Source organism: Cavia porcellus, unplaced genomic scaffold (assembly GCF_034190915.1).
Source record: "Cavia porcellus strain 051 isolate PalLab524CR breed Dunkin Hartley unplaced genomic scaffold, mCavPor4.1 scaffold_18, whole genome shotgun sequence".
NCBI classification, from domain to species: Eukaryota; Metazoa; Chordata; class Mammalia; order Rodentia; family Caviidae; genus Cavia; species Cavia porcellus.
Window position 1 is genome coordinate 40,372,439 of NW_026947501.1, and position 27,012 is coordinate 40,399,450.

At 39.9% G+C, this 27,012-nt stretch overlaps 1 protein-coding gene across 1 annotated transcript; it reads left to right on the forward strand.

Annotated features, from left to right (window-relative positions):
- Positions 1-19,098: 19,098 nt before the first annotated feature.
- On the forward strand, positions 19,099-24,903 carry LOC134471426 (small ubiquitin-related modifier 3-like; the record flags this gene model as incomplete). Its single annotated transcript, XM_063230334.1, has 2 exons — positions 19,099-19,415; positions 24,777-24,903. Coding segments are annotated over 2 exons (444 nt in total), but the record flags the coding sequence as incomplete, so codon positions are not given.
- Between the last annotated feature and the right edge of the window lie 2,109 nt (positions 24,904-27,012).

Below are 27,012 nucleotides of genomic sequence, written 5' to 3' on the forward strand. Positions count from 1 at the left end.
AAAATTCTTCATAAGAAAAAAAAACCCCAAATATCAAAAATGCAAAAACATAAGAAAACAACAAAAGCCATCTGACTTTCTCAACATGTATGGCAAAAGCCTCTGACAAAATTGTGCATTCTTTCACAATAAATGCTCTGAAGAAACTAGCATAGAAGAATCTCACATTTTCAGCTTAGCAACTTATTCTAGTGCCTTAAAAAATAAGAATGCTAAAATCTTGGGATTTTCCTCAGTGTAAGTACTCTGGGTTCTACAGCATTGCAAAACCTAAAAAAGAAATGAAATACATGGAGAAGAGCTTTTTGTTTTAAATATTAAATGAAAAGATATTCTGCTTTCTCAATGTGTATACTTGATGTTTGTACAGATCATGTCAGAGAAATGATTCTTGTCAATGACCTGTGGGTTGGGGCTTGTCCAAACTATGACTTAGACAAATAGCAGCAGTGATACTACATGGAAGTTTATTTCTCAAGGGGACCAATTGTTGCAGTGTATCTGCTGATTGCATTGTTCTTCTGACCCTGGCTGTGGCTGTGGGAAGAGGGGCATGGAGTGGACCTGTTATATCTTACATGAGGATGTCACATTTCTGAATTTCCCCTTTGAGATTTTGGGAGTGACTGGATCATATGGCTGTGACAGACATTAGTGGATCAGTCTATTACAGTTCACATTATAGCAGTTGTAGTTTATAAAGTGGTGGTCAACTTAATATCTGCAGAACTGAATCAGTGCTGAGTGTAGATGGCCCACCTGAGGAAAGTTACCATCATAAAAAGAGATGTGGAGAGGAAGCATAAGCATTGTGGGTCCTTCTAAGTGAGTGTTGTTGTTTGTTGCGTTGTTGATTCTCCTAAGGACCTTGTCACTGTCACTCCTGACATGAAATTGGCCGTTATTACCAGAGAAGCTCAGGACCTTGTGGCTGAGTGTTCCTGCAGTGCACTTTGGGGGTATGCTGAGCATCACATTCTGGCTCTGGAGTGGATGATGTGTGCTGTTTAACCTAGAGGATAAGTCTGTCATGCTGGCTTCCTGACATGTACGTGGCTGTTCTCATTGTTGGAGGACCTTAGGCCCTCACTCTCGCTGAGGATGTCTGTGGTATTTTTTTCAGAGAGCCCTGATCATTAGTTTGAGCATCACCTCTTGGCTCAGTAGAGAATCTTCAGCCTGCTTGCAAAGATCCTTCATTCCATTCGCACAGACTTTCTAGCTTACACCTCTGATTTTTGGGCCTTCCCAGCGCAGATACCTGAAATGAACTTTTTTGAGTCATTGTTGTGGGCTATAGGACTCCAGTCGTCCTCATGGGAGGCATTTTCATAGGCTGTAGGTCTTTAGCTGGACACATTACTGTGGCATTTAGGGTCTCAGCTACATTCCCTTGGGTCTTTACTGTTCTGAACAGATTTCTTGCACTTCTTTGTATTAAACTGTGGGTGATCATCATAAGATACTATAAATTCTGTGTCCTTTTATGTATTTTTTCCTTGCAGCCCCTTATCACAATAGATAAATATGATTTAGGAGGTGAAGCCTGATTGAAGAAGTCACTAGAGGTGTAGTCTGGAAGCATATCTCTCCTTCCCACCTCCTGTGATTATTCTTCACTTCCTGACTGCCATGTCATGGACTGTTTCGAGCTTCCTTGGAACTAGCTGTCCATAAGCTGAAACCTTTAAAACTTGTGAGCCAAAATAAACCTAATGTTCTTTAAATTATGGGTGGCTTGTATTATGTCTCTGATACAAGAATGTGGGTAAAATAACATCCACAGACCTATTTGGCCTGAGTAATGGCCATACATTTGGGGTTATACTCAGAGGGAGCAGGGTTTTAGTCAGCAGGATGAAGGTAATGTATTTTAGAAGGATGGAGAAGGAACAATGAAAACCGTAAAGGGAATCCTACATGGTTGGAAAATCCAATCCTGGAAACACGGAAAATTCTTTCCAAAGAAATATGGTGACTTAGCAGAAGGTGAAGTGAGTGTTTCAGTAACTAAATCAGAGTCATAGCATCAGTAAGATTTTCAGGTCTCACAAGGACCTGGCCTTAAACTCTGATTCCAGAGATACAACACTTAAAACAATTGCTATAAATTTTTAAGTTGAAGCAGGTTAGACTTGAGGAAAACATGAAGTTTTGTGCTGCTCTTATGGCAGAGAAGAAAACACAAGAAATCACCCATGCAGGCAGAGAGTGGGCACAAACAAGATTTTTTTTTTTTTAGCCAGCAGAAGGTATCCCACAAAGTACTGGGATGTGGACAATGAGGGACAACTGAATAACCCTCACATATCTTTTTGTTCCAAAGAGAAATGGGCAAGGATACATTGTTTTGGAATCGCACTGGCATAGCGGGTAATTTGCATCCAGGGTGGAGGGCAGGTTGTGACCAATTATCTTACAACAGCTCAGGTTAAAGCCAGCAGGGGGTTTCACAGTATGGGTCATGAGGTTATTTTTGAAAACAAAAACAAAAACAAACAAACAAACAAACAAAAACAAAAAAAAAACCAATTGTGAGAATAGACTCTTACCTCCTTCTTATAGCTACTATGTCATCTGAGATCTAAGGTGGCATTAGTCTGGCTCATTCCTATATGACCTCTGAGAGAGAAATTCTTAATTGGATGAGGAATGTGAATAACAAGGTGATTCTGGCTGTGAGCTGCTCCACTGAATTTGGAGGTGTTCACTGGATACACTCATCTAAGATTTTAGCTTCCCTGATGTATATTTCTCACATGGTACATAGGTTCCACTTAAAAGACAGTAAAAAGTAACACGATTCAGCTTGAAGAGCATTGGGGTCCCCCATTAAAACTGCCTTACAGTCCTCAGTCACTGTTCTCACTGCCCCCCGCACTGGTTGATAAGCAATGAAATGGGACAATGAACCAATTATAGTGTAATCCAGCATCACCCAGGACTCCAGGACCTTTCTAGACATCTGCAGAGACCTCTCTGCCATCGCAGTTGTGCAATTCCACCCTGTTGTGGCCACATGTGGAAGAACACTCTGATTATGTTTTTCTGCTTTACATAATAGCCATCCATTTTCTGGTAATATGTACTTGTTTCGGGCACATATTTATAAATTTCTAAAAAATTAATTAGACACAAAACCCATAAATGTGACTCATTCATTGGTCAGAATTTTGGTTACATGTTTTTAAATTTTATTTAAAAGAGAAAAAAACACAAAACAATATAAGGGTACAAGAAAAACAGAATTTCAAAAAAAAAACAGTAAACAATCACTAATAGATTAAATATTGTTATCTTTTAAATAGTTGTTAAAGTTACAGGATTAAAGCATACAAAGTGGACATTCAAACAGTGAGACTACAAACAGTTGTGCTCAGTGATCCAACATAACTTAGTAATATGGTCATCTATCTTACACACCTAAAAACACTTGCAGTTGTATCCTTGATAGCACTTGTTTTCCTCAATTTTTTACAATAACATTTACACATTTTGGGTTTTCTTACTCCCATGGTTCTTAGTACTTTTTTTGGAAGAGAATAAAACCAATATGACAAAATAAAGCACTGAGTCAAAACAAAGGATTGACATAGTACATGATGTAAAAACAGAAATGGTAACCAATAATTGTTACCATAATGCCTCCTTCTACCTTAAAAATAATTGCCTATATCATTAGGTTTAATTTAATTGTATAAAATAGTACACAACAAGACCAATAAAACCTAAACATTGGAGACATTACACAACTTCAAAAGAAGATAATAGTCAAACCAGAAAGGGCATCATAGTGCATCTTATTGAGTTCAACTAGTTGCCTATACTCTGCAACTTGATACTATCAAATAGAACAGAACGGAGTAAAATCAGTCAAAACAAGATGGTGGGAGCAATACAGGGCTTCAAATAAAGTTAATAGGAAATAAAAAAAAATACTATAATATATCCTGCTATTTTTTTTGGATTTTTCCCTTAATTAAAAATAATAAAAAAATATTTTTTTAAAAAAAGGGGGAGATTAAGATAAAATAGGACATAACAACATAATAATACAGGTCAAAGCAGAAAAATTTCAGCAATATAGTGTTTCACCACAAGATAATCCGAGTTACCATAGTGTCTTTTTCCTTGAAATATTCGAGTATAACTTTGTACACTTTAGCATCAAACGTATCAAGACAATGTAAAATCATTCAAGAGAATGACAGTATTACAGGATATTTAGAACCAGCTAATGAAAACGAACAATGGTTTCTATATTATCTCTTTGCCTATAAAGATTTATTCTATCACATATAATAAAATCCAGTAAGATACCATATGATGAAACTGATGGAAACAGAAGAACACCAGTTTGGTGGAACTTCAAAACAAGATGATATTAGATCCGCACTAGCTCTTATGATGTCTTGTTTTCTTCAAAATAGGTATTCATATCATCACAGACAATAATATGAAGCAGCCCAGATTAAAACCATTTCAATTAATGAATAAAAACTTTATAAGGCTTCGAAGCCACATAATGGGGAATCATGATTACCACACAATTTTATATATTTGAATCATTTTTTACAATAGGGAAACTATTTGGTATTCATATATGTGAGTTTGATTTATTTCACTTATGAGTTTTGTCTCAAGCTGTGTCCATTTATTTATAAATACCTCAATGTGATCCTTCTTTATAGCTGAGTAGTACACAATTGTATAAAATACCACAATTTTTTTTATCTATTCCTCAGTTTATGGACACATAGGTTGTTACCAAGATCTGTGTATTACAAATTGTGCTGCTATGAACATGGGTGCACAAATATCACAGTGGTGTGATGCTTTCAGTTCTTCTGGGAGTATGCCTAGAAGTGGGATAGCTGGAACAAATGGGACTTCCAATCCCATCTTTTTGAGAAATTTCCAGACTGACTTCCACAATTCTTGCACCAGTCTACAGTCCCCCCAACACTGCAGGAGAGATCCTTTTCCCCACAGCCTCTCCAGCATTTGTTGTTGATGGTTTTCTTGATCCTGGCCATTCTTTCAGGAGTGAGATGGAATCTCAGTGTGGTAGTAATTGGCATTTCTCTAATGACTAATGATGATGAACATTTTTTCATGTATTTATTTGTCATTTGTATTTCTTCATCTGAGAAGTTTATATTCATCTCAGATGCCCATTTTTGGACTGGATCTTTAAATTGTGGGGGTCTGATTTTTTTCTAATTCTTTGTATGCTTTAGACAGAAGTCCTTTGTCTGAGGGAGAGTTCACTAAGATTTTTCCCAGTTTGTGGGTTTTCTTTTCACTATGCTGGAGATTTCTTTTGACATGCAAAAACTTTTTAATAAGATGTGATCCCAGTTATTGATTCTGGGTGGTATTTCCCATGTGGTTTGATTTCTGTTCATGAATTCTCTATTTTCCCATATGTCTTCAAGGTTTTTACCCAATTTCTTTTCCAATAGATTTAGTTTTTCTGTTTGAATATTCGAAATACTGGTGTCACAATGAAAACAGACAAGAGACAGGCTCTCCTTTGACCAAGAGGCATAAAACAGCTGTGTTTCAAAAAAGCTCAGAGATTCAAGCTTTGTTTTTCATTAGTAAGAGTGAGTTTCCATGTATGATTGTTGTTTCTTATGCTTTTGAAGATATTTGTTAACATTTTAGACATTAAAAAGTAATACACATGTATTATATGAAACAGAGACATTTAATGTGCAGCAAATACACTTAATGTTTAGTCAAGTTTGAGACAAAATGAAACAATTAAATATCAAATTCCGCATACGCTTCTCCTCCCCTTTTCCTATGTATAATAACTCCTAAAAACTACAATGCTTCCCTGAAATCTGCATCAAAGTTTTTTTTCTTTCTAAATATAGACATAATCTTTGTTGATCTATTTTTTACTACTTTTCCTGTTTTCTTGTTTCAGTCGTATTTTTGAGGATTTCATTTTTTTCTGTGTGAATTGAGATAATTTTCTATTTTCAGCTCTTGTGAATCTGATATATTTCACCTTGAATTTCATAAAAGGTGTTCTTATAAGTAACAGTTTTTCATCACTTGTATTTATACAGATTTTTTTTTCAGTTTAGCTTTATTTTGCTGTAAAATGTCACTTAATGTAGAATTTGTGGCTGTCTTGTTTCCCTTTTGGCATTGAAATATATCTTGTAGCCTTCACTGGTCATAATGAATATCATTTTATTACTTTTATTTTTATTAATTTTATTTAATATCTTTTTATTATTTCTCTCTGTTTTTTCTGGGAAAATTTTCTTTTCCTTGTATGTCAGCAACTTATCTGAAACTTCAATAGTCATGAACCTTTGGTGTTTAATCTGAAGATGTTTTGCTAAAATTATCAGACCCATAAATTATAAAACTTCACTGCATCTCAAATGTTTGAGAAATTTCTTTCAACTTACTTTCTGCTCTTTCTGCTCTTTGAGTATGACACTGTTGGCACTCTGCATATTGAACTATTCAATCCCTGAGTCCTGAGTCAGGTCTCTGTAACCATTTTTGGCAGATTGTATAGTATGCCTTGAGTTTCCTTTGATTATATTGATTATTCTGCCATCCTCTGGCAAAATATATCTGTCTACTGAATTTTGTATTACCTTATTTTACTGTTCAGTTCTGGAATTCTTAATTTGATTTTTTCCATAATTTCCAGTTTTCTACTGAGTCTCTTATTTGAATCACTTTCTTTGTTTCTTCCTTTTTATTTTTTATAATTAAGTTTATTGTTACATTTTAGGACTATATAATGATCATAGTCAGCATAGGGCATTTGTACTTTTGAACATGATATACTTTGATTTCTCAATTTTTCTCAATCCCCTCTCATATCTTCAAACCTTCTTGCCCTTCCTATTTATAAAACATATTTTCCGTTTTAATCTTCTTCATTTAAATTTCCCTTTTCCTTTGTTTCCTTTCCCTCCTCTTTCCTCTGTAATTCTTCTTTCTTTTGACCATTTTCTTCCCATTTCATACTATATATTCTACATTTTCCCTGTTTACTATTTCAGTTGCTCAAACAGGAAAATGTGTTGTTTGCACAAGTTAATCTGATTTATTTGACTTGAGCGTATTACAGTCAGTGTCCTGAAAGAGACATCCCACATGTCTAGGGCAAAGGAAGTAATTGTGTGCAAAATTATTGAATCAGGAATACGTTAATCTGAAGTCAAAACTAAGTGGAAAAGTGAGTAGCATATTTTAACATAGCATAGGTTGATAGATTCTATCAACCTATCCAAAATTATGTGTTTTAGTTATCTCACACCTCTCATAATTTTCCAGTATGCTGTGTTATATTCAGTGCTTTTGTTGATAAAGTCAGTTTTACGAACCCTATTGCACAAATAAAGATTTTGAGGCACAAATATCCACTGTGAATTCTTGTACAAGCAGGAGGTATTTATAAACTCTGAAGAGTTCACTTAGTTTACACTACATGCAGATAAGATCCATGTTTTCTCTGATATTTTATCTGGGACTGAAAGCTGCTCAAAAAAGAATGCATGCTGAAAATGTGAATAAAGTGTTTTTTTTTTTCTTTTGGCAACTTCTTCAGATATAAAAAGATATTAAAAGCTGTAAAAATGTAGCCTTGGTTATAGAGGAAGCACCGCATAAACTGCAGTGCGGAAGGGAATGAAGGCAGATGAAACTGGTGAGGTTTTTGTTGGGGACTGAATCACGGTTCCCAAAAATAACCTTGTTGACAACAATAAACTGCAAAATCCTCAGGCTGCAAGCTGCAGATGGCGAGAGTGAAGTCTTTCCCTGACCCACTGCAAATGAACTGGGATTGGACAACAGTGGCCCTGCTGGAGGCACCATAATTGAGGAGCCTAGGAGCCTGCCCATGTTTCTGCTGATACCAGGCTGGGAACTGCTCACACTCTGACTGACACTGCAGTACAAGGTGGTGCTTTCTCCTGGAGACAAAGAAATGAAGGCTGGAGTCTGGGTCATCACAATTTTTGCAGTGGGATCAAAAACTATGAATACAACAAAAATGTCACCCATGCAGTCTATATTGTGCCTCTGTTCTTAAAAATAGAGTCAGGATCAATGTAATGCATTCAGCTTTAATCACTGTTCTCACTGAGTGGATTACCCAGACCACACATCCTATCACTAAAGGGAATGGCAGACCTGCAGGGCCATGGCATGTTTCCCCCATCATCTGTGATCCATAGGAATAGGGAGAGGAGAGGCCATGCAACAGCTTCCATGGTTTGCTCTGGGCCTGGCTGAAGAAAGTCTTCTCCAGAGACGTGGCATGGAGATTGTTATGGGCTGTGTACTGGAGGGTGGGTTGGGAGGAGCATGAAAAACAACTGGGGCCACATGGATGCCAGCTGCAGAGACACTGGCCTCCTCTGGTGTGTATGGGATCAGCGTATGCCAGGCTCTCACTCAGTAAAGGGTGTGGCCACACTGAAAATCTAAAGTTTCTCTTTCTCTTGTGCTCAGTAATTGAATTACTGTGACTCCGTATCACTGGTCCTCTAAACAAGCCAGAGGGCTTTTGTTGGGAGCCTGTGGGGAGTAAAATACAAGTCTGCAGGCCCATTGCTGTCTCTCATACTACTTAATGCCTCCTCACCTGCCAGGGTGCACGGTGACACAAGGTTCAAGAGAAGAGTAAATCATAATTCCATCTCCTAGGTGTACTTTTCTTTCTTGATCATATTTATTTTTCAGAGTCCATGCAGTTATTATATTTTTGGTGAGATTATGTTAAGGGAAATACTCATGCATTCCAAAAATGTGAACTAGAAAGAGGAGCTATGCATAGATAAGCATGCCCCTCTCTGATCCCACTGTGTAGTGACATCATCTCTCTGAAGACAGATGGCTGCACTGTGCATGCAGGCAGAGAACTTCTCTGTAATGACCTTATGTTATCTACAGCATTTTGCAAAGTACATAGCATGCACCAAACCAGATTAAGTCTTATCTCTCCATAACAATTTGGAAAATCTCAGTACACAATTTGATGTCATTGGATTACATTATGAATTTCTTCCCACTCCTCAGATCTCAGCACATCTGGTGGGCTATGCTGAGTTCCAGGGTTTCTTCCTGTCTGGTGTAAGCAGCATTTTATGTCACAACTCCCAGTTTTGAAACTCCTTTCTTAAAAATCATATTTTTGTAAAACAATTGAAGTATTTTTAGCCTTAATGACATTATTTAGGTCTGCAAAAGTTTTAATAATGCTGCTTTAAGTTCCAAACAATTCTGCATCAATTTAGGAATCTCAGCTTCCTTCATAATGAGATCTCATCCTTCCAGTGGGTTTAGCTTTTCCTCAGCAGGCTCTCGTGCCAGCTGTCTGTGGTAAGAGTTCAGCCACATCACTTATGGACTGTGACTTATTCTTTGTGTTTCTAAAATGTCAAAATAAAAGTATCTATCATGATTGTGCAATTTAAAAAATAAAAATTTAGAAGAGTACTGTGACATATAATACATATTGCTGTTAGTTTGCACCTATTCAGACATTTATACTTATGGTTAGCAGTGAACTATCAGTGATATGTGGAGAAATATTTTAAATCTAAACCAAATATTTTAAATCTAAAGTTACAATAAGTTCCAAGGCACATTTCATTCTTCATTCCCCTGCTCATAACTGCCCAATTCTTAGTTATTTTGTTCAGCATGTTCCTCTCTAATATTCATGATGAAAATTTTAACTTAGAAGGTTACCAGGTCATAGTACTTCTCTTTCTTTTTAAATAAACAGCATTCTACTTTTTAATTCTTATATCCTTTTTCTAATACTTCTCCCAAGTTACATTAAAAGAAAATCTCACACTTCCATTTTGGGGATCATCCCTATTTAATGCTTTCCATGTTGTTATCTATGGCCTTTAGAATGTGTCCCACAAAAAGAATATTCTCCAGGGCAATGTTTTATAAAATGTACAATTCGATCATTTAAAACCCAAGAAATTATCTCGTATCATGACCAGATAGTTAATGAAACAATAGCTAGATAATGAAATGTTAACTAAAAAAAGTGAAGATATGATAAATATTTAGATAGATAGAGAGACAAACACACAGACAGATAGACCTAGTACAGAACATGTTGTGGATGTGTGTGCTAATGATACTTCAATTTGTAAAGTCTCCCTGATTTTAGAAATATTTGCCTTACAAGGTGCCTCACCTATGTATTCAGTTATGAACATGTGTGCTCTGGTACACATCATGGACTTCTTAAGCTTGTTTTTGGCATTCAGATAAAAAAGATTCACTCAGTTGGAAGCTATGGGAGCAGGAACTCATCATGTGACTCCATCATTGTTTTTAGGTGCTTTACTCAGAGGAGGAAGAACAGAGTCTGACCATTTCTACTCTTCCTCCTAATTTCAATTCCATCTGTTTAAAAAGAGGTGGCCCCAGAAATCTATCACTAAAGTACACTTTGTAGAAAGCTAGAGGGAGAGTGTGAGAGACCAGCACCACAGAGGCAGGGCTGGCTCCTCTCAGCACTGTTTTCTGTGATCCCTGAAGCGCAAGAACAAGAACAGAAATAAAAACCAGGACAAGAACTAGAACAGGAACAGGAAAGGGAATGGGAGCAGGAACAGGAGCTGGATCCTGAGCAGGAGCAGGAATGGGAGCAGGAGCAGGAGCAGGAGCTGAAGCTGGAACAGGAAAGGGAACAGGATTGGGAACGAGAATGAAAATGAGAAGGAGAACAGAGTAACAGAGTCCCCTTTCTCAAATCTCATCTCACTCAGTCTCATCTCACTCAGTCTCACCTCTGATTGACAAGGGAAGGAGAAGCTTTTAATCACATGCACGGACAGTGCACCATGGTATGGGGGCCATCTCAGCACACCATGGTTGCCCTTGGCCCAGCAGCAGAGTCCTGCATCTGATTCTGCTAGTGTTCATCCTGCAGCCTCCTCGGGCCTGCTGTGGTCCTCCCACAGCCTTGACACCTACTACCCAATGGAGAATCAGCTGATGAATTTTCACTTCAAAGAATGATGAGTATTGGCTCTTCTTAGTCACTAAAATAAATATCATTTTCAATTTCCTTAGTTTCTGCTGTTGTTATTTTGAAGATGATGCTGATGCTGATGTAGACGAAGAAGATGATTATGTTTAAGAATATTTGGGTAATTTCAGACTAGGACACTCACACATGAGTGTTTTTCTCTAAATTTTGTGATAGTACTGAGAAATAATGGTACTATAAGTGTTTTTAGAAAGGTAAATTATTTTTCCTCTGCTGCTTGTATAAGAACCAACCTGTTTTTGTGTGCTATTTGTGAGTGTGCTGATTTGTTGTTTCTGTTGATGATCCTAGCTCTATATTGATTGATTTTTATGTTTGGTCTATGTAGCCATCTTTTCATGCATTATGAATGTATTCCTTCTTCCCTTTCAGTTCTTGTTATTCTTATTTTACTCGCTTTATTGCATTAGGTATTACTGTATAGGTTTAAAGACATTTTCACAGTGGAGTCATAATATATCAATGTCATTCCAATGTCATTGGCTATACATGTGCACCTGAACCGGCCTGTAGAAATATATCAGGGGAAATGTACAAGTGTCACAGTGGAATTTTTTTCAGCACTGTCTTTTTCATAATCACGCATTTTCCCTTAGATTAAAGAGAGGAAGTGCTAAGCTTAGTCTAAAGCATAGCAACTGTCTATACAGAAATCACCTGGTTTGAGCAAAATACAACAAATTTCTTACAGGGGTTTTCTTTACAGGGTGAATGGCTGTGGGGCACTTCCTGCTGTACTGAGAATGGAAGTAAATGGCAGAATCATCAATGTTCAAATCTGTACTTAGATTGAAAGAAAAGTATGCCACTGATTCAGATACAATAAACTGGGTTCGGATACCAGAGTCAAGTCACACCCACTGAGATGAGGACTATGGAAGCCTGCCCAGGTCCCAGTTCTTAGCAGGCTACATTGCCTCTAGCTTTCAGACTGCACATGCAGATGAGAGTCACTATGTCTCCCACAGGCACACACAGAGGGACGAGGAGTTTGGATCATCACGATTTAACTGGTTGAATCTGAAAATAGAGAAAATAAAAAACAGAAACGTTACCTTTGTAATCTAGATCAGATTGGGTTTCATCTCTTATTGCCAGAATGCTGGAACGACATAGAACTCAAGCATCTTGTGGACCTGAGAGATCGTGTCACATGATCCCACTGTAGTAAGACAGCTACAACAGATGTGCAGACACATCCATATTGCTGTCAGCTGGAAGGTAGCACACCTGGAGGCAGAGGAGGAGACTTGGGGCTTCCTTTGTTGTGGCTGGGGAAGAACTGTCCCAGAGCTTGGTCACACACATTGACATTGTCTCTCATAGCAGGGAGAAGTGTGAGAATTATAGAAAGGGTGAGTAGCCAGGTCAGTGGGACTCCTCTCATCTCCTCTTGCTGTACTGCATCAGCCCATTCACAGGTGCTCATGTGAGAAAAGGCTGTTGACCAACCTGAGGTTTGAATCTCCTTTCTCCGATCACGTAATTTAACCTTTAAGTCCTGCAATTTCACCTATCACTTAGACTTAGCCAGATGGAATTTGGCATAATGAGTCTAGAGATAAATATACACCTCTGCTCCCATTCATCTCACTGTAAAACCTACATTCCCAGGTATTTCCTTCAGCATCTGGTGGGATTTGGTTAAAAGAAAAGCTGTCCAAAATTTATATTCTATACATGACTTGTCTTAACGGTTTGGTGATGCTCACAGAGTTTCCTTAATAACCGACATTAGGAGAAATCATTAAAGGCCACCAATCAGATATGACTGTGCGTTAAATGATGACTATAGCTGCAATGATTAAAAGGAACTAGATTCGAAAACACTTACTGAAAAACATCACTTTGATTAAGAGAACCCCATCATTCAGCTCAGGTTCTGGTTTTCCTCTCCTTAGCAACCTGTTCTTACTGTGCTCATCAGCATGGGATCCAGGTTGGGTTTTCCTTTTTTTGCTGACATCACTAACATTGGGCACATTGGTAAGCAAATTTCATTGTGAATCATTTATATCCTTTCTTTCAAAAACAAAAATATGCTGATTATGAGCAATGTAGAAGCAGGCAGTTTGCTTTACAATCTCCCCTACATCTGGTAGAACAGCAGTGAGGCCTCAACTTTGATTAATAACAGGTTTCTATTTTCTGTACACACAGGTGTAGCTGTGACATGAGGAGATCTTGAACGTACATGCTTTTGTTCTCATTGTTGCCCTAAGTCAGTTGATGGACTACATTGTGTAGAATGCCGCAACAGTGAGAAACAAAGGACTACCTGAACTGTCAGCTAACAACTCCCAAAAAGCATCATCAATTCTGAAAGGAAGCTTTGGTATCCTCTTTTCCTTCTGTACTTGTCTGCAGAGCTGTACTAGAGACAAATCTGTAGAGCTATACTTGTCTAAGCAGAGACAAACGTGAATTTTCAGAGACAGAGCAGGTGTAATGCTTATGGAAATCTCCAGGTAGATATATGATCCAAGGTGAGTGTTGGAAATTCTCCAAGATTCTCAAGAATATGTGCTTCAGGTAAGGGTTCCAGACATAACACTACTCTTGGATTTTGTCCATAGCCTCAAGACCACAGTTTCTGTGGGAGCACCAGCTGTTCTCATCAGTTTCTAGCTATCAGTTGTTCTTATTACCTCAGAACTATAAAAACTAAGTTAGATTGTATTTCAGTGTATTAAAACAATTCTTCCTAGAGTATCTTGAGTAGGTTGTCTTTCAATCACTGAGTTCCAAGTGACACCAAATCAGTGTATTTTAAGAAAGTGCTGATGTTCATTGTGGCTAAGGCCAAGGATAAGGAAAGATAGTGATGGTGGAGGAGAAAATTGCTGAACTCGTCTACAAAATTCCCCAGTGACTTTCAAGCCTGGATACATCTAGAAAATATTTTTGGCAGCTGAACACATCAGGAGAAGCACCTACCACAGCCCAACTTGCTTCTAGTTCCTCAGACATTTGTTATGATTTGTATTACTGTGTGAGGCTAACTCCCATACTATAGACAGTAGTAAGTCTCAAAATCTACCTGCTTCAGGCTGCTGATGGCAAGAGTGAAATCTTTACCAGATCTACCACTGCTGAATCAACGTGCTCCCCAGAATGCAAATTGCTTGGAGCATAGATTAGAATCGTAAGAGCTTTCACTGATTTTTTCTAATGGCAATGTAAATTCTTGTTGATATTCTGACTGGCTCTGCAAGGGGTGCTTACTTTGTCTCCTAGTGAGCCAGCAAGGAAAGATGTAGACTTGGTCATCTGGATTTCACATTGCACACCTGACATAGGAAACATAATCACATAGGTACACATGATCAATCCGCCTTTAAGAAAACTTTTTCAAGCACCAGGATACACTGACCACACTGAGCTGAGGAAATCCCCAGTGCTGCTCATCCTTACCTGGGAGCCAGAGCTGCAGGAGCCCCAGGAAGTTAACAGGAACCCTCATGTCTATGCTGTGTGCTGACTGGGATTGCCTGCTGACAGGGTGTAAATAGAAAAATAAAATTTCAGGGAACAGGTATGTGAGTTTGGACATGCAGAAGAGCAGAGGCTGAGCAGGACTGGGCACAGCTGCAGGGCTACCTCATTGTGGTAATTCAGGAAAGGCTAAGAGACCCAAGTCCCAAGCAAGGCAATCATTGTCACATTTGAAGCTGCAACTATGGTTTTGACAGGTGCACAGGCAAGAATCCCGGCAAACAGTGGTGTGATGAAGAATACAGTCATGGTTTATGTCTGTGTTTCCCAGGCCTCATGAGTTTGCATTGTGTATTTGTGATTGGTTTATTGTCTAGTGCTTGGATTGATGGTGTCAGTGCTCCACCTACATAGTGGTGGAGCCAGGATGTGATGTAATGGCAGGAAGAAGGTGTGTCTTGCTCTTCGTTGGTTTCTTTTTTGCTGTTTGCAGCCACCATGAAAGGCAGACCAGCCATGCCCACCTGTCTTGGAGCCAACTGAGTGTAGACTAAAACCTTCAAAAACTGTAAGATATAAACCTTTCCTTTCCCAACTTGGGCATCAGGTACTTTGTCTCAGCGACGAGCATAAAATAACTAAGATAGAAATTTGGTACCAAGGAATGGGGTCTTTTGCTGTGACTATACCTGAACATGTTTTTAAAGAGGCTTTGGAAATGGCTTGTGGACAGAATTGGGAAAGGTTTGGACATGTCCCCTGGATGCATAGAGCTGGAGCAGCTTAGGCTGTTCTGTAGAGGAGATTCTGATCAGAGCTCAGGAGCCCAGAAGGCTGATAGAAAGCCTGATGGTAAAGACAAGGCTTGGGAGATTTCTGCTGGGAAGAAGGACTGCATTAGTTGTTGGAGTCCACATAATGTGTGTTATCGGTTGGCAGAACGTTTGTCTACATTTTGCTCCTTCCCAGAGATCTTGCCTGAGACTGAGACAAAGGGCAATGGACTGATTAATCTTGAAAAAGAAATTAAAAAGCAATCAAACCTAGAGGCTATGGTATGGCTATTGTTGGGAGCTGTATGTTTCAAATCAAGAGCAAAGAGCCCAGCAGGATAATTTAAAATGATGTGAATTTGGCCAGAAGGAAAATTCCAGGAAGCCTGTGGATTGTAAAGACAGAGTTGAGATTTTGATTCCTGAAGAGAAACAGAGAGATAAGAAAGATGGCCCTGGGGCATCCCAGGAAGCTGGTCCCCACCCTGTGAAGCCTCACAGCAAAGGTGAAAAAATTTGCTCAGAGGGAAAAGCTGCAGATGGCCATGTTTCAGAATGGTGACAGTGGCCACATGAGGTTCCAGAATGACAGCAACATAGAGAAGCTTTTTCTCACCATCAGGCAAACAGAGCCTTGTGATCCAGGCAACTGTCCCCTACAGCCAAGAGAGAGAAAAGCCTGGCTACTGCTTCAGCTAGCAGCAAACCTTGGTATACACAATGTGCCGATTTTAGGTGCAAGGAAAATGCACAAATTCTGAGGGTAAGATGGCTTCCACCTCGATTGCAAAGGGCCTGGCTGGCTAAGCAGTGTGCCCCTGAGAGGGCAATTTGTGAAGATGTAAGTGTGAAGCCAAAGGTGCAGTGGAGATCCCAAAAGTTTGGAAAAGCCGGAAATGTGGATGACCCAAGGAAACCTGCAAAAATCAAGCAGAGAAGATTTAAGAGAAAAGCTGCTGGAGTTGAAATCGCTGGTAGTTCCCTGGGGGTGGAATCACCCAAGGCTTTTGGAACTTGCAACCAGTTTGCTGCAGATGCTGACTGTAGAACTCTAGGACTTAATGTTTGCCCTGCTGGGTGTTGGAATCACTTTGTTTCGAATGCTTTCTATTCTCCTGTTTGTAACTTTTGGAATGGTAATGTTTATCTTGTGTCTTTGCATTTCAAAAATGTTTAACCTTGTTTCATTTGTACAGGGGGTTACAGTTAAGAAACAGAAGGAGGTAATGGGATCCAAAAGCAAAATATTTAATGTAAGAGCAAAGGGGAGGGAATACCTGGGAGGGAAAGGTGGAAACTACTGACAGTTTCTTATTGTCTTATCTTGAACTCTTGCATTGTTTACACAATTTCATTAGGTTTGGCTTTGTTGTGTCTTGTGCTGTCAGATGGTAAGAGCAGCTATTTTGAATATAATGATATGGTACTCACGGTTTCCTATTATATTGCTTTGAAGTCTAATAATACTTTCATTCATTAGTTTGATTGGTTTTATTGTTTGTTTGATTTTATTATGTATGTATTATTTATTATGTTTGTTTTATTATGTTTTATTATGTATGTATTATTTATTATGTTTGATTTTATTATGTAATGGTATAAATAGCTATTTTGAAGAAAACAAGACATTATGGTAGCCATTGCTGATTTACTATCATCTTGCTTTGAAGTCCTACCATGCTTTTGTTATTTTGTTTTGATTGATTCTATTCTATTGTGTTTTATTTGATTTCATTATGTGTTATATTATGGACAACTTTTTGAAGAAAATGAGTTATTATAGTAGCCATTGTTCATTTCCTGTTATTTGGTTTTGAAGTTCTATAATGCTTTCATTCTTTTGAATGGTTTTAAACTATATTGTTATATTTGATATTAATGTGTGTGAAGCTATGCTCAATTAAGTCAAAGAAAAGAGACATTATGGAAGCTACTGTTCATGTCTGGTTGTCTGGTTGTGAAGCGCTGTGTGGCTTACACTGTTCTATTCTGATTTGCTTTGTTCTATTCTCTTTTATTTTATTCTCTTTTATATAAAAAAAATAAAAATCGAATTCCTGCCTTTAGGCTTTTACATTCCCTGTGATTGGTAGCTTTATTGCTATTATTTAGAACTACTGGGAAAAGGCTGTTTTCAGAGGTGTCTTCTAGCTGTAAGTGGCTTTTCATTTTGACTCTGTTGCAAGATCCTATCTCTTCAATCTGTTGGGGATGCGTATTTGACCCAGCCCCTGGTTCTTTGACACTGCCCATAGTGGTTTCAATGACTCATAGGCAGCCTCAGTGTTGGTGTACTAGGAAAGAACAGCTGGTTAGCACATTTCTATCACCTGGACTAAAGTGGTACAGTCAGACATAACAGTAGCCTAGAAAATGACCAACTGTAGAAACTTTATTTGTCACCTTGAAACATATGACATAGCCTTGTAGTTATATAACAAAACGTGAAATAAACTAGTAAGTAGTATGTAGTAAATAAGCTCTCAATATGCCCATTTTACCTTCAGGAGAGCAAATTTAAAAGAGGTTAGTGGGAAAAATAGAGAAATGTATTAAAGAGAATTAATTATAAGCAAGGTGGGAAGATGAAGCAGTGTGATGCACACTGAGAAAGTAGTGCAAAAGACAGGAATGAAAGAGAGAAGGAAGAAATGAAAGAACAGAAGAGAACAACCATAAGGAATCCAGAAACCAGGTTTACATTCATAGAAGAACAAGACTGAGCAGGGAAGAGGAAAAAAAGAAGTAAAGAAAGAGAGAAAAGAAATAACCACTTCAAGCTGTGTCTCTGCTGTCACCGGTAGAAGTTGTGTTGCAACAGAGTCCAGATTCACACTGATTTATCCCAGCAGGCCAACACTAGCTTTACGGTGGAGTAGTGAATAGTCTCAGTGAGCCTGCATCCCTATTTCCCCTGAACTTCAGGCTTATATCTGGCCATGAGGGTAGAACCAGACCTGTTCAGGCTGCAGCAGTCAGTGCACCTTCTGTGGGCTTGGACTCAGGTAGGAGCCAGCAGATAGGGGCAGCAGTTGTTCTGAGTTCAGGGCTCAGTTTGCTCCCATCCAAAATGGCTCCTGGTGCAATCGCCCTCTCCTGCAGATGGACAAATCCACACAACTCACCAGCCAGTGCAGTCTCTGGCATCCACTGGATGGCTGTGTCTCTCTATGAAGACCTCTGAGGTTACAGAAAGCCCCTGTGTGTTTGGAGGTCAAACTGCTGTTCCCAAGCAGTGAGTCCTGACACACGGAGAAAGTGCTGTCTGCCATCTCCCAGCATCCTCTTTGTGAGCTCGGTAAAGTAATACCTGCCTTTTGATGCCCTGATCCACAGGCCAGAGTAGTGTGAGGCTCATCCATATTAGTTGTAGTATGAAATTTAAAGAGGGGTGTAAATATTCCCTAAAACAGGTGCTTAGTATCCTGATAGAATAATTAAAAATCTCAAAACTAATGCAAAAGTAACTCCAATATGAAACAGGTCACAATTTCAGTAAAAGAAGATCAATGTTTTGGGTAAAAATCTGAGTTCTGGTGGGAATAGATGACATTTAGTTAATCTGGTAAAAGCCATCTGTTACTAACCACAGCCAGCATCATAATAAAACTGAAAGCTTTCACTCTAAAATCTATAACAAGGCAAGGATGCCATGATCACCACTGCTATTTCACTACAGTTCTGGAAACAGAGCAATTTGATAAGAGAGAGAAATAAGGATAAAACGTGCCCTGTGAGCAGTTGTGGCAGGAGAGTGGCTGGGCCCAGAATGTGACTCACCGCTCAGCACTGCACGTCTGTGGCCAGGGTGCAGCCCTGTGAGAAGAGAAGCCTAAGGTGGGCGTGAAGACCAAGAATGACCACATCAACCTGAAGGTAGCAGGGCAGGATGGCTTGGTGGTGTATTTCAAGATCAAGAGGCACACCCCACTGAGCCAGCTGATGAAGGCCCACTGTGAGTGGCAGGGCTTGTCTAGGAGACAGATTAGATTCGGGTTTGGTGGGCAGCCCATTAATGAAACAGATGCTGTAGCGCAGTTGGAGATGGAGGATGAACACCCCTTTGACGTGTTCCAGCAACAGAATAGAGGTGCAGCCTCCAGAGGGACGATCCTGTACCTTTCATTCACTGTGGCATGGTGAGCACATGACCAAGGTGATCATGGAGTCTGCGGAAGCCCAGGACAGTCACTGAACAACCATCCTCTGTGAGGTGCACTTCCACAAACCTGCATCCAGAGAGAAGTGTCTGCAGCTTAAATTGTGCCAGTCAGATTGTTTTCTGATTAGCTAAATGAGTTGTGAGGTTTCTTCATTTTTTCTTTTCTCTCCCCTCCCAAACATTTCCCTCAGACCTCTTGAACATCAGCTCCGTCTGTGGTCAGGTTCTCAGCCCAGAGTTGAGATGGCTCCTTGTAATCATGTAGACAGCTCACATCCTCCCAGTTGCCACGCTGTGGTGCAAGGTGAGAGGGATTTGACTTACTTTCTGTTGTAGGCAGAGGTTACTGCAGTGCTGAGTCTTGCAGATCTAGGCTTTGTAAGCGTGTGGTAAAGTTGAAGGGAGAAACTGGACTGGTCCTTGACAGGTGAACAAAAGCACAGTGAGTCTGTCAGTAATGTGTGCCTGGGTCTCGCTGCCCCCATCATGTCCTCTGGGGGCCTGAAGCTCAGGACACTGTTCCTCTGGTATGTACCTGGTGGTGGATACTTGTGCAAAGATTGGCACAATCAAAACTAGCTTTTCCCCTTTCCATAATATAGGACAACGTAATTACCGCATTTCTCAGTCAGTAATTATATTATGGCCTCTGACTTCTATTTGCCTCTGATGAATGACTTTGTTCTCCTTATAAAACATGATTAAGTCTCCTGAATTTGCAGTTACATTACTGTGTAAAAGAGCTACTTCAAAGTGTGGTCACAGAAGAAACCCATGGAAAGGTGACTTTGTGCTTTTCTTACGGATTTGTGCTCTGCTGCTTGATTGTATTAGCATGGTAACTCCAGTTCTGTGACACAGCTTGGGCTCTGTGCCAATTATAATCTTTATAGTTTTGCCTCGTGTCCTTCTCTATGGATCTGTTGCTGCTTGGAAGCCATTCTCTGACTTTCACAGTCATCTGAGGATGACCTGCCATCTCTTGCTTGCTTGAAATCCTACAAAAATATTCTTTCCTTTATTTTACTTTACTGGCTTGGGGTAGGATGTTCATTAGCTGTACTGTTTATTCACCAATTTGCATACTTTATGTTGTCCTTTAGTACTGTCAAAAGTAAATGTAGTTTGTTGAAAAAGAGATAGAGAAATAGATGGAATAAGGATAAAAAAGAAGAATTTAAATTATCATTATTCACAGCTGTCATGATACTCCATGTAAAAGACTCCAAAAAATTTACCAAAAGATTTTAGGATTTAATAACCAAATTCAGTTGTAGAGCCCAATACAAAATCAACACTGAAAACTCAATTGTATTCCTGTACACAAGCAACAAGCTTACTGAAAAAGAATTTAGGAAGACCACACTCTTCACAATAGCATCCAAAAAAAATGAAGTACTTAAGAATAAATCTAACAAAGGAAGTAAAATATCTATGTTTTTAAATTACAGTTTGAAAATTACAATTTCCTGAGAAAGAAGATTGAAGAGGACATCAATAAATGGAAAGATATCCCTTGCTCATTGACAGAAGAATCAACATAGTGAAAATTGCCGTACTCCCAAAATTATTATACAGATTTAATGCAATCCTGATCAAAACATCATTAGAGAACCTTACAAAACTAGAGGCCACATTCTTAAAATTTATTTGGAAACACAAAAGACCTAGAATTGCAAAAGTAATTCTTGACAACAGAAGAAAAGCAGGAGCAATCAAAATTCCTGAGTTGATATTATACTACAAAGTTACTGTTATAAAATCAACATGGAACTGGGAAAAAACAGACTTAGTATCAGAAGAACAGAGTAGAAGATGTAGACACAATTACAAAGACCCTCAGCCAACTTATCCTTGAATAAGAGGCCAAACATATTCACTGGAAGAAAGATAGCCTCTTTACTAAATGGTTCTGGAAAAAAAATGACTCTACATGCAAAAGAGTAAAACTAGACCCGTATCTATCACGTTGCACTAAACTAAAATTGAAAGAGATAAAAAATCTAAATATTAAAACAGAAACACTAAATATGCTGGAAGACAAAGTAGGCAGAAATCTTAAAGATGTAGGTGTAGGCAGAGAGTTCATGAAGGAAACCCAAACTGCACGGGGAACACTTCAAATTATCAATGCCTGGGATCTCATCTCACTACAAAGCTTTTGCACATCAAAGGAAATCACCAACAGAGTGAAAAATCAACCCACAGAGTAGAAAACAATTGTAGCCAATTGTTCCTCAGACAAAGGACTTCTCCCTAGAATATATAAAGAGCTAAAAAAGCAGACCTTGTAAATTTTAAGACCCAATCTCAAAGTGTGCATCTGAGATGAATGTGCATTTTTCAGATGAAGAAATACAAATGGTAAACAAATAAATGTAAATATATGAACAAATGTTCAGATCATTGGTGATTAGAGAACTGCAAACTCATAAGTGAAATAAATCAGAGTAACATTGTGTAAACATTGTGTTGCCTCCATGGTGTGAAAAACTGTAAGAGTAAATAAGGTGTAGAATGTGTGATAGATACTGTGAAATAGGAAGAAAGTGTTCAAAAGGAAAAAGAAACTAGGAGGGGGGAGAGGAGGTGGGACAGAAGGGTAAAAGGAAAATAAACCCCAAGTCACTTATACTATTAGTGTGTCTTAGTTCACTGAAAAGGAAGCTTTGTGTTAGTATTGATTGGAGAACTTTTCATGCCCATATCTTGTTCTCCGAGAAACTACTTTAAAGATAACAACATTCACTGTACTAATTATTGCTATTCTCCAATTACTTTGTTATGAAATTTTGTTTTAACCTTTTTTTTTCCATTTAAAGAACAAAATTTAAAAATCTGAGTTTTGCTAGTAACCCTCCTTACTAGCAAAACAGTGATCTTTACTGTTTGATAGTGTGGCTATGCAATATTTGAAGGGGTCTTTGTTTCTGTGTATTTGTGTATTTGTGTGTGTGTGTGTGTGTGTGTGTGTGTGTGTGTGTGTGTGCGCGCGTGCTTGAGGGCACGCGTGTTGTTTCGTCAGCAGTTGTATTCAGCAGTCAGGCTGATAGCGGAATCCCAGACTGTGATGTGAGGGACAGACAGACAGCAGAGCTGCTGGAATGGAAAGGATGGCCTGGTTGCTCTAACTGACTGAGGATGAGGTGGGTCAGAGGGGCCGTTCAAATGACGGGGAGAGGGCTGGGGATTTAACTCAGCGGCTCAAGAGTTTGCTTGGTAACGGCAAGGTCATGCGTTCCATCCCCAGTAACCCCCCTCCAAATGATGAGAAAAGCACTGCAAATCGAGCTTGATGAAGAAAGCAAATGGTGTTGCAGCACCATGTTCCTTATGAGGCTGTTTCCAGCGGGGAAAAGGGATTAACTGTACATGCTAAGCATCAAGCTGCCCAGACGTTCAATACTCCGAGATACTGGGTGCACTTCCGTGGTCGTTGAATTAGATTATTTAGATAAATAGGTAATAGGATGCTGTTTAAAATATGCCAATGGTTTTTTAAAGAAGCGTGAGAAAACCATCTTCTTAGCAATTTGCAGTGCATGAGAATGACCAGTAGGTGTTAGCACATACCACTTCTTTATAAAAATTACCTTAAAAATCTTCCGCCTGCCTGGTGAAATCTCTGATCTTGGGGAAGAAAAAGCGTCAGTCGGGGCTCTGTAGTATTCTATACTAGCGCTCTATAGCTTTTCAACAGCCATTTGAGTTTGTGCATCTGCTTGTATAGATTTTTTTCCAACTGTTAGTGGACTGTTGGGCAGGTTGAGAACAGAATAATTAGTTTGTGATGTCAGAGTAGAAGACAGGAAAGTTGCTACAAGGTGCACAATGGCTTGCGCACTGTTACTCCTTGACGATGGTGCCGGGGGAGAGGATGGGTCAGCTCACAGGACAAACACTGGAAATCATGCTTGGTGAAGAAGAAGAACGTGCACAGCACGTTCCGAGGAAATGATGGTCCACGCGAGGCTCTTCACAGCTGCAGTGCTCTGAGATGCCGCAAAGGAGCCTGCACTTGTTAAACCAGATCACAGCCTGGTACAAAAACTGTTTCTAGATAATTGAAAGGGGAAGGTTGAGAGCAGTTTTCCTTCGAAGTTGCCCTGCACAGGACTGACCAACAGGGAGCAGCAAGTGGCTGTCTCTTTAGAAAGTGATCTTGAACTCTTGCCCCTGCCCAGGGCGAGCTGGGGTCCTGTAAGAGACACAAAGTTTGGGCCACTTATAACAACCTGTCCTAAAGGACATTTTGGTGTTCATTCGGCACTTTAATTTTACATTTGTGAAAGAAAAAGAGATTGTTGGCTCTAGGATCTCCTTTTCTCCCCCTTTCTCTGTGTGTTTCTCCTTGAGTCTCTATTTTCCTTGTTCTCTCTTCCTTTCCCTCTCTCTCTCTCTAGCTACGACTGACCTCTACTCCACAGGCTCCAGTTCTGTTTTCTCCTTGTGACTTGACCTATGAAAACTGAATTACGCGGTGGGGACCAGTCTGGCCTCATCTACTTACCCTCATCTCCTGGTGACCTCACCTCTATGTCTATGTTTGCGTCTCTAGTTCACTTCACTTCCCAGAGCTCCAGAATCCCACACATACAAATACCTGAGGGACAGTTGTTGGCTGGGGATCTGGTGCCATCTCAAAATTGGAAATATGTCCTACTCACATCCTTATTTCCACCTGCCTTCAGATTTTGCTGTCTTTGCCTTCCCATCTAAGGACACATCATTGCAAATTCTCTGTTGGCTCATTTCCAACCAAAAGGTAGTATTTGGTTTTGTTTTTCTGTCTCACCTCATGTCTAATATGTCAGCAAACACATGTGTTCTAAGTTTAAACATGACCAGAGCCTTCAACCTTTCAAAGCAGCCGCTGCCAGGTCTGGAAAGTAACCACAAGCTGCCTTGGATAATGCTGTTAGAGGAATCTTTTAATGTTCATTTTCAAAGCTATCTGAAAGACCAAGAATAGCAAACAGGTATCAACTCTCCCTATTATCAGAATTTTCGTTTCTCTCACCCTACAGTTACCTTTGAGGACAGCAGTGGTCTTGGAGGATTTGCACAAAGAGAAAGAAAGTGAGCCTGTTGACACTTACCAACCATCATGAGAATGAGTGGAGCTGGGAGGTGCCTCCCTTACTGCTGGAAGTATTGGGTACTGAAACCTTGTTTGCCTGTGAACATCTCGGAAGGAAAGGTCCTTATGGAGACTGAAACTACATATGTCTTCATGAGTAGCAATGGAGAACAGAGGCAAAAATTGAACGTATATTGTATTGCTGCAAACTGCTGTACGATATTTTCTGAGAATTTGTTTGCCTGCTTTGTGCGGTAGCTGTATTCCTGGATTTCACCGAATGAGGATCCTTCAACCTCTCTCAGATCATCCCCAGTATACGAGAATGCAGAATCACAACTTGGATGCTCAACTTTGCCATGCTACATTCATCAGAAAGACGTGACATGACTGACATTTCTTTTGGCCATCACAGACTCGGTAAGACTAAGAGCCCTGTGAGAGGCACCCGGGCTCTATGATCCATGCAGTTGTCCCAAGCCCCAAAGTGCAAGCCCAGCAATGATCTCTGCAACTCTGCCCTTGTGAGATGGGGCGGCTCCTCAGGACTGAAAGACAGGCTGCAAGGACAATGCAGGTCACCATATGCTTGCCATAGGAGTCAGCTGCATCCTTCTCCCTCTGTATCAGAGCCCTCATTAGAGCACAGGTCTTGGCTGCTCTGCTGTTTTCCTCACTCTCAGGCCCAGCCAGAGGCCTCAGCTGCACCTTGTTGTTCTGATTCTTCAGCCTCCTCTTCTTGCACAGAGCAGGTTGTGCTGTGCTGCTCCCCAGACAGCAGTGCAGGAGGGCAGCTGGGCCTCCCCAGGGAGGGAGGTTTGTGTTCGGGGCTGTACCACTGTGTGAGGAGCATGTGTATTTTGGAAACAGTAATAAACCCCAGCATCCTCAGCCTCCACTCTGCTGATTTTGAGTGTGAAATCTGTTCCTGACCCACTGCCACTGAACCTCTCTGGGGTCCCAGAGTATTTATTGGAAACCTGATAAATCATTCCTCGTGGAGCTTGGCCTGGCTTGTGCACCACCCAATGCAAATACGTTTTTCCATTACTATGAAGGAGGCTCTGACTGGCCCTGCAGGAGATGGAGGCCGGCTCTCCAGGGGAGACGGACAGAGAGAGTGGGGTCTGGGTCATCACAACATCTCCCGTGGATCCTAAAATGATGAAGGAGAAGTACAAGGTGACACACAAACATCATGAGACATTTTCATAATTTTCTCTTTTTGGAATATTGAGCTAAATTACTTTTGAAATTTTAATTTACAGTGAAAAATTTTCAATTTTGAGATGGCTCTCAAGCTTTTTAATTACAAGGATCCCTCTAGAATTCATCTGAGCAGCCCTCTGTTTCTTTGTGACAATCTTCATGAGAGGCCAGATCCTGAGTCCTTTAGAAATATTCTTTACCCACCGATCTAAACTCACACACCCATGCTTCAAGTCAGGGATGCACACCTCACATATGGACAGAAGTCAGCCAAGCAACAGTGGGACTCTGGAACTCCCCCTCTTACCCCCTGCCCCTCCTCGTCTCCTTGTGTCCTTACCAGTGATCCAGAGCAGTAGCAGCCCCAGGAGCTGAAGAAGGAGCCTCATTTCCAGAAACTGAACTGAAGAGTCCTGAGCAGTCAGGGCCAAGTTCGAGCCACCTTTTATGAGACTTGCTTGGGGAGGTCCTCCCTGGGGACAACATGCAAATTTCTGGTGGGTGCAGTGGTGCAGAAGAGTGAAGAGCATGGTGGGAGGCTTCTCATGCAAGCCCAGTGGTATAAAATGTCCTCTGTATGTGGAGGAAACAATAGAGTTAAATCCATGCTGTGTGCAGCAGTGGGTTCAAGGATCCTTAGGAAAATCTGATTCTGCAGCAGGGACACAGTGCTCAGGGCTGTGCCCATCCCAGACAGGACTGCAGTCCCCAGGATACGGGGATGTGTGCAGATCAGTCTCTGGGAGGGGAAGGCTCATGCTTCTTAACCTCCTGGAAGAGGAAGAAGCAATTCTCACTTCATGAGACCTTGTCTTTAGCATTTTCTATCCTTAGGAGCATGTAGCAGAGCTGGGAACTCTCATCATTTTAGAAACAAGATGAGAAATATTCTTTTCCTTGACCTAGTAATTAAACAACATGAGAGCACTAAAATTCACAGAATATGGCTGAATTTATTTTTATTTTTATTTTTTTTTTGGTATTGGGGATTGAACTCATGACCTCATGTTTGCCAGGCAGGCACTTATGCTGCTGAGCTAAATCCCCAGCCCTGTCCACAAAATATGGTACACAGAATAGAAATTATCTTCTAGGTAGAGACCAAGATACTCTGTTGAAGGCAAAAAGAAAAGGAAAAAATTATGCTTCATATGGTGGAAATGAAAGTTTTGTAAGTAGATCTTGAAATTGGTGAATATCTGTCCATGTGTATGTCCTTGTAAATATATGTATCAGGATATATATCTTTCCTCAAGGAAGGTTTTGAAAAAATCTGATATATAGC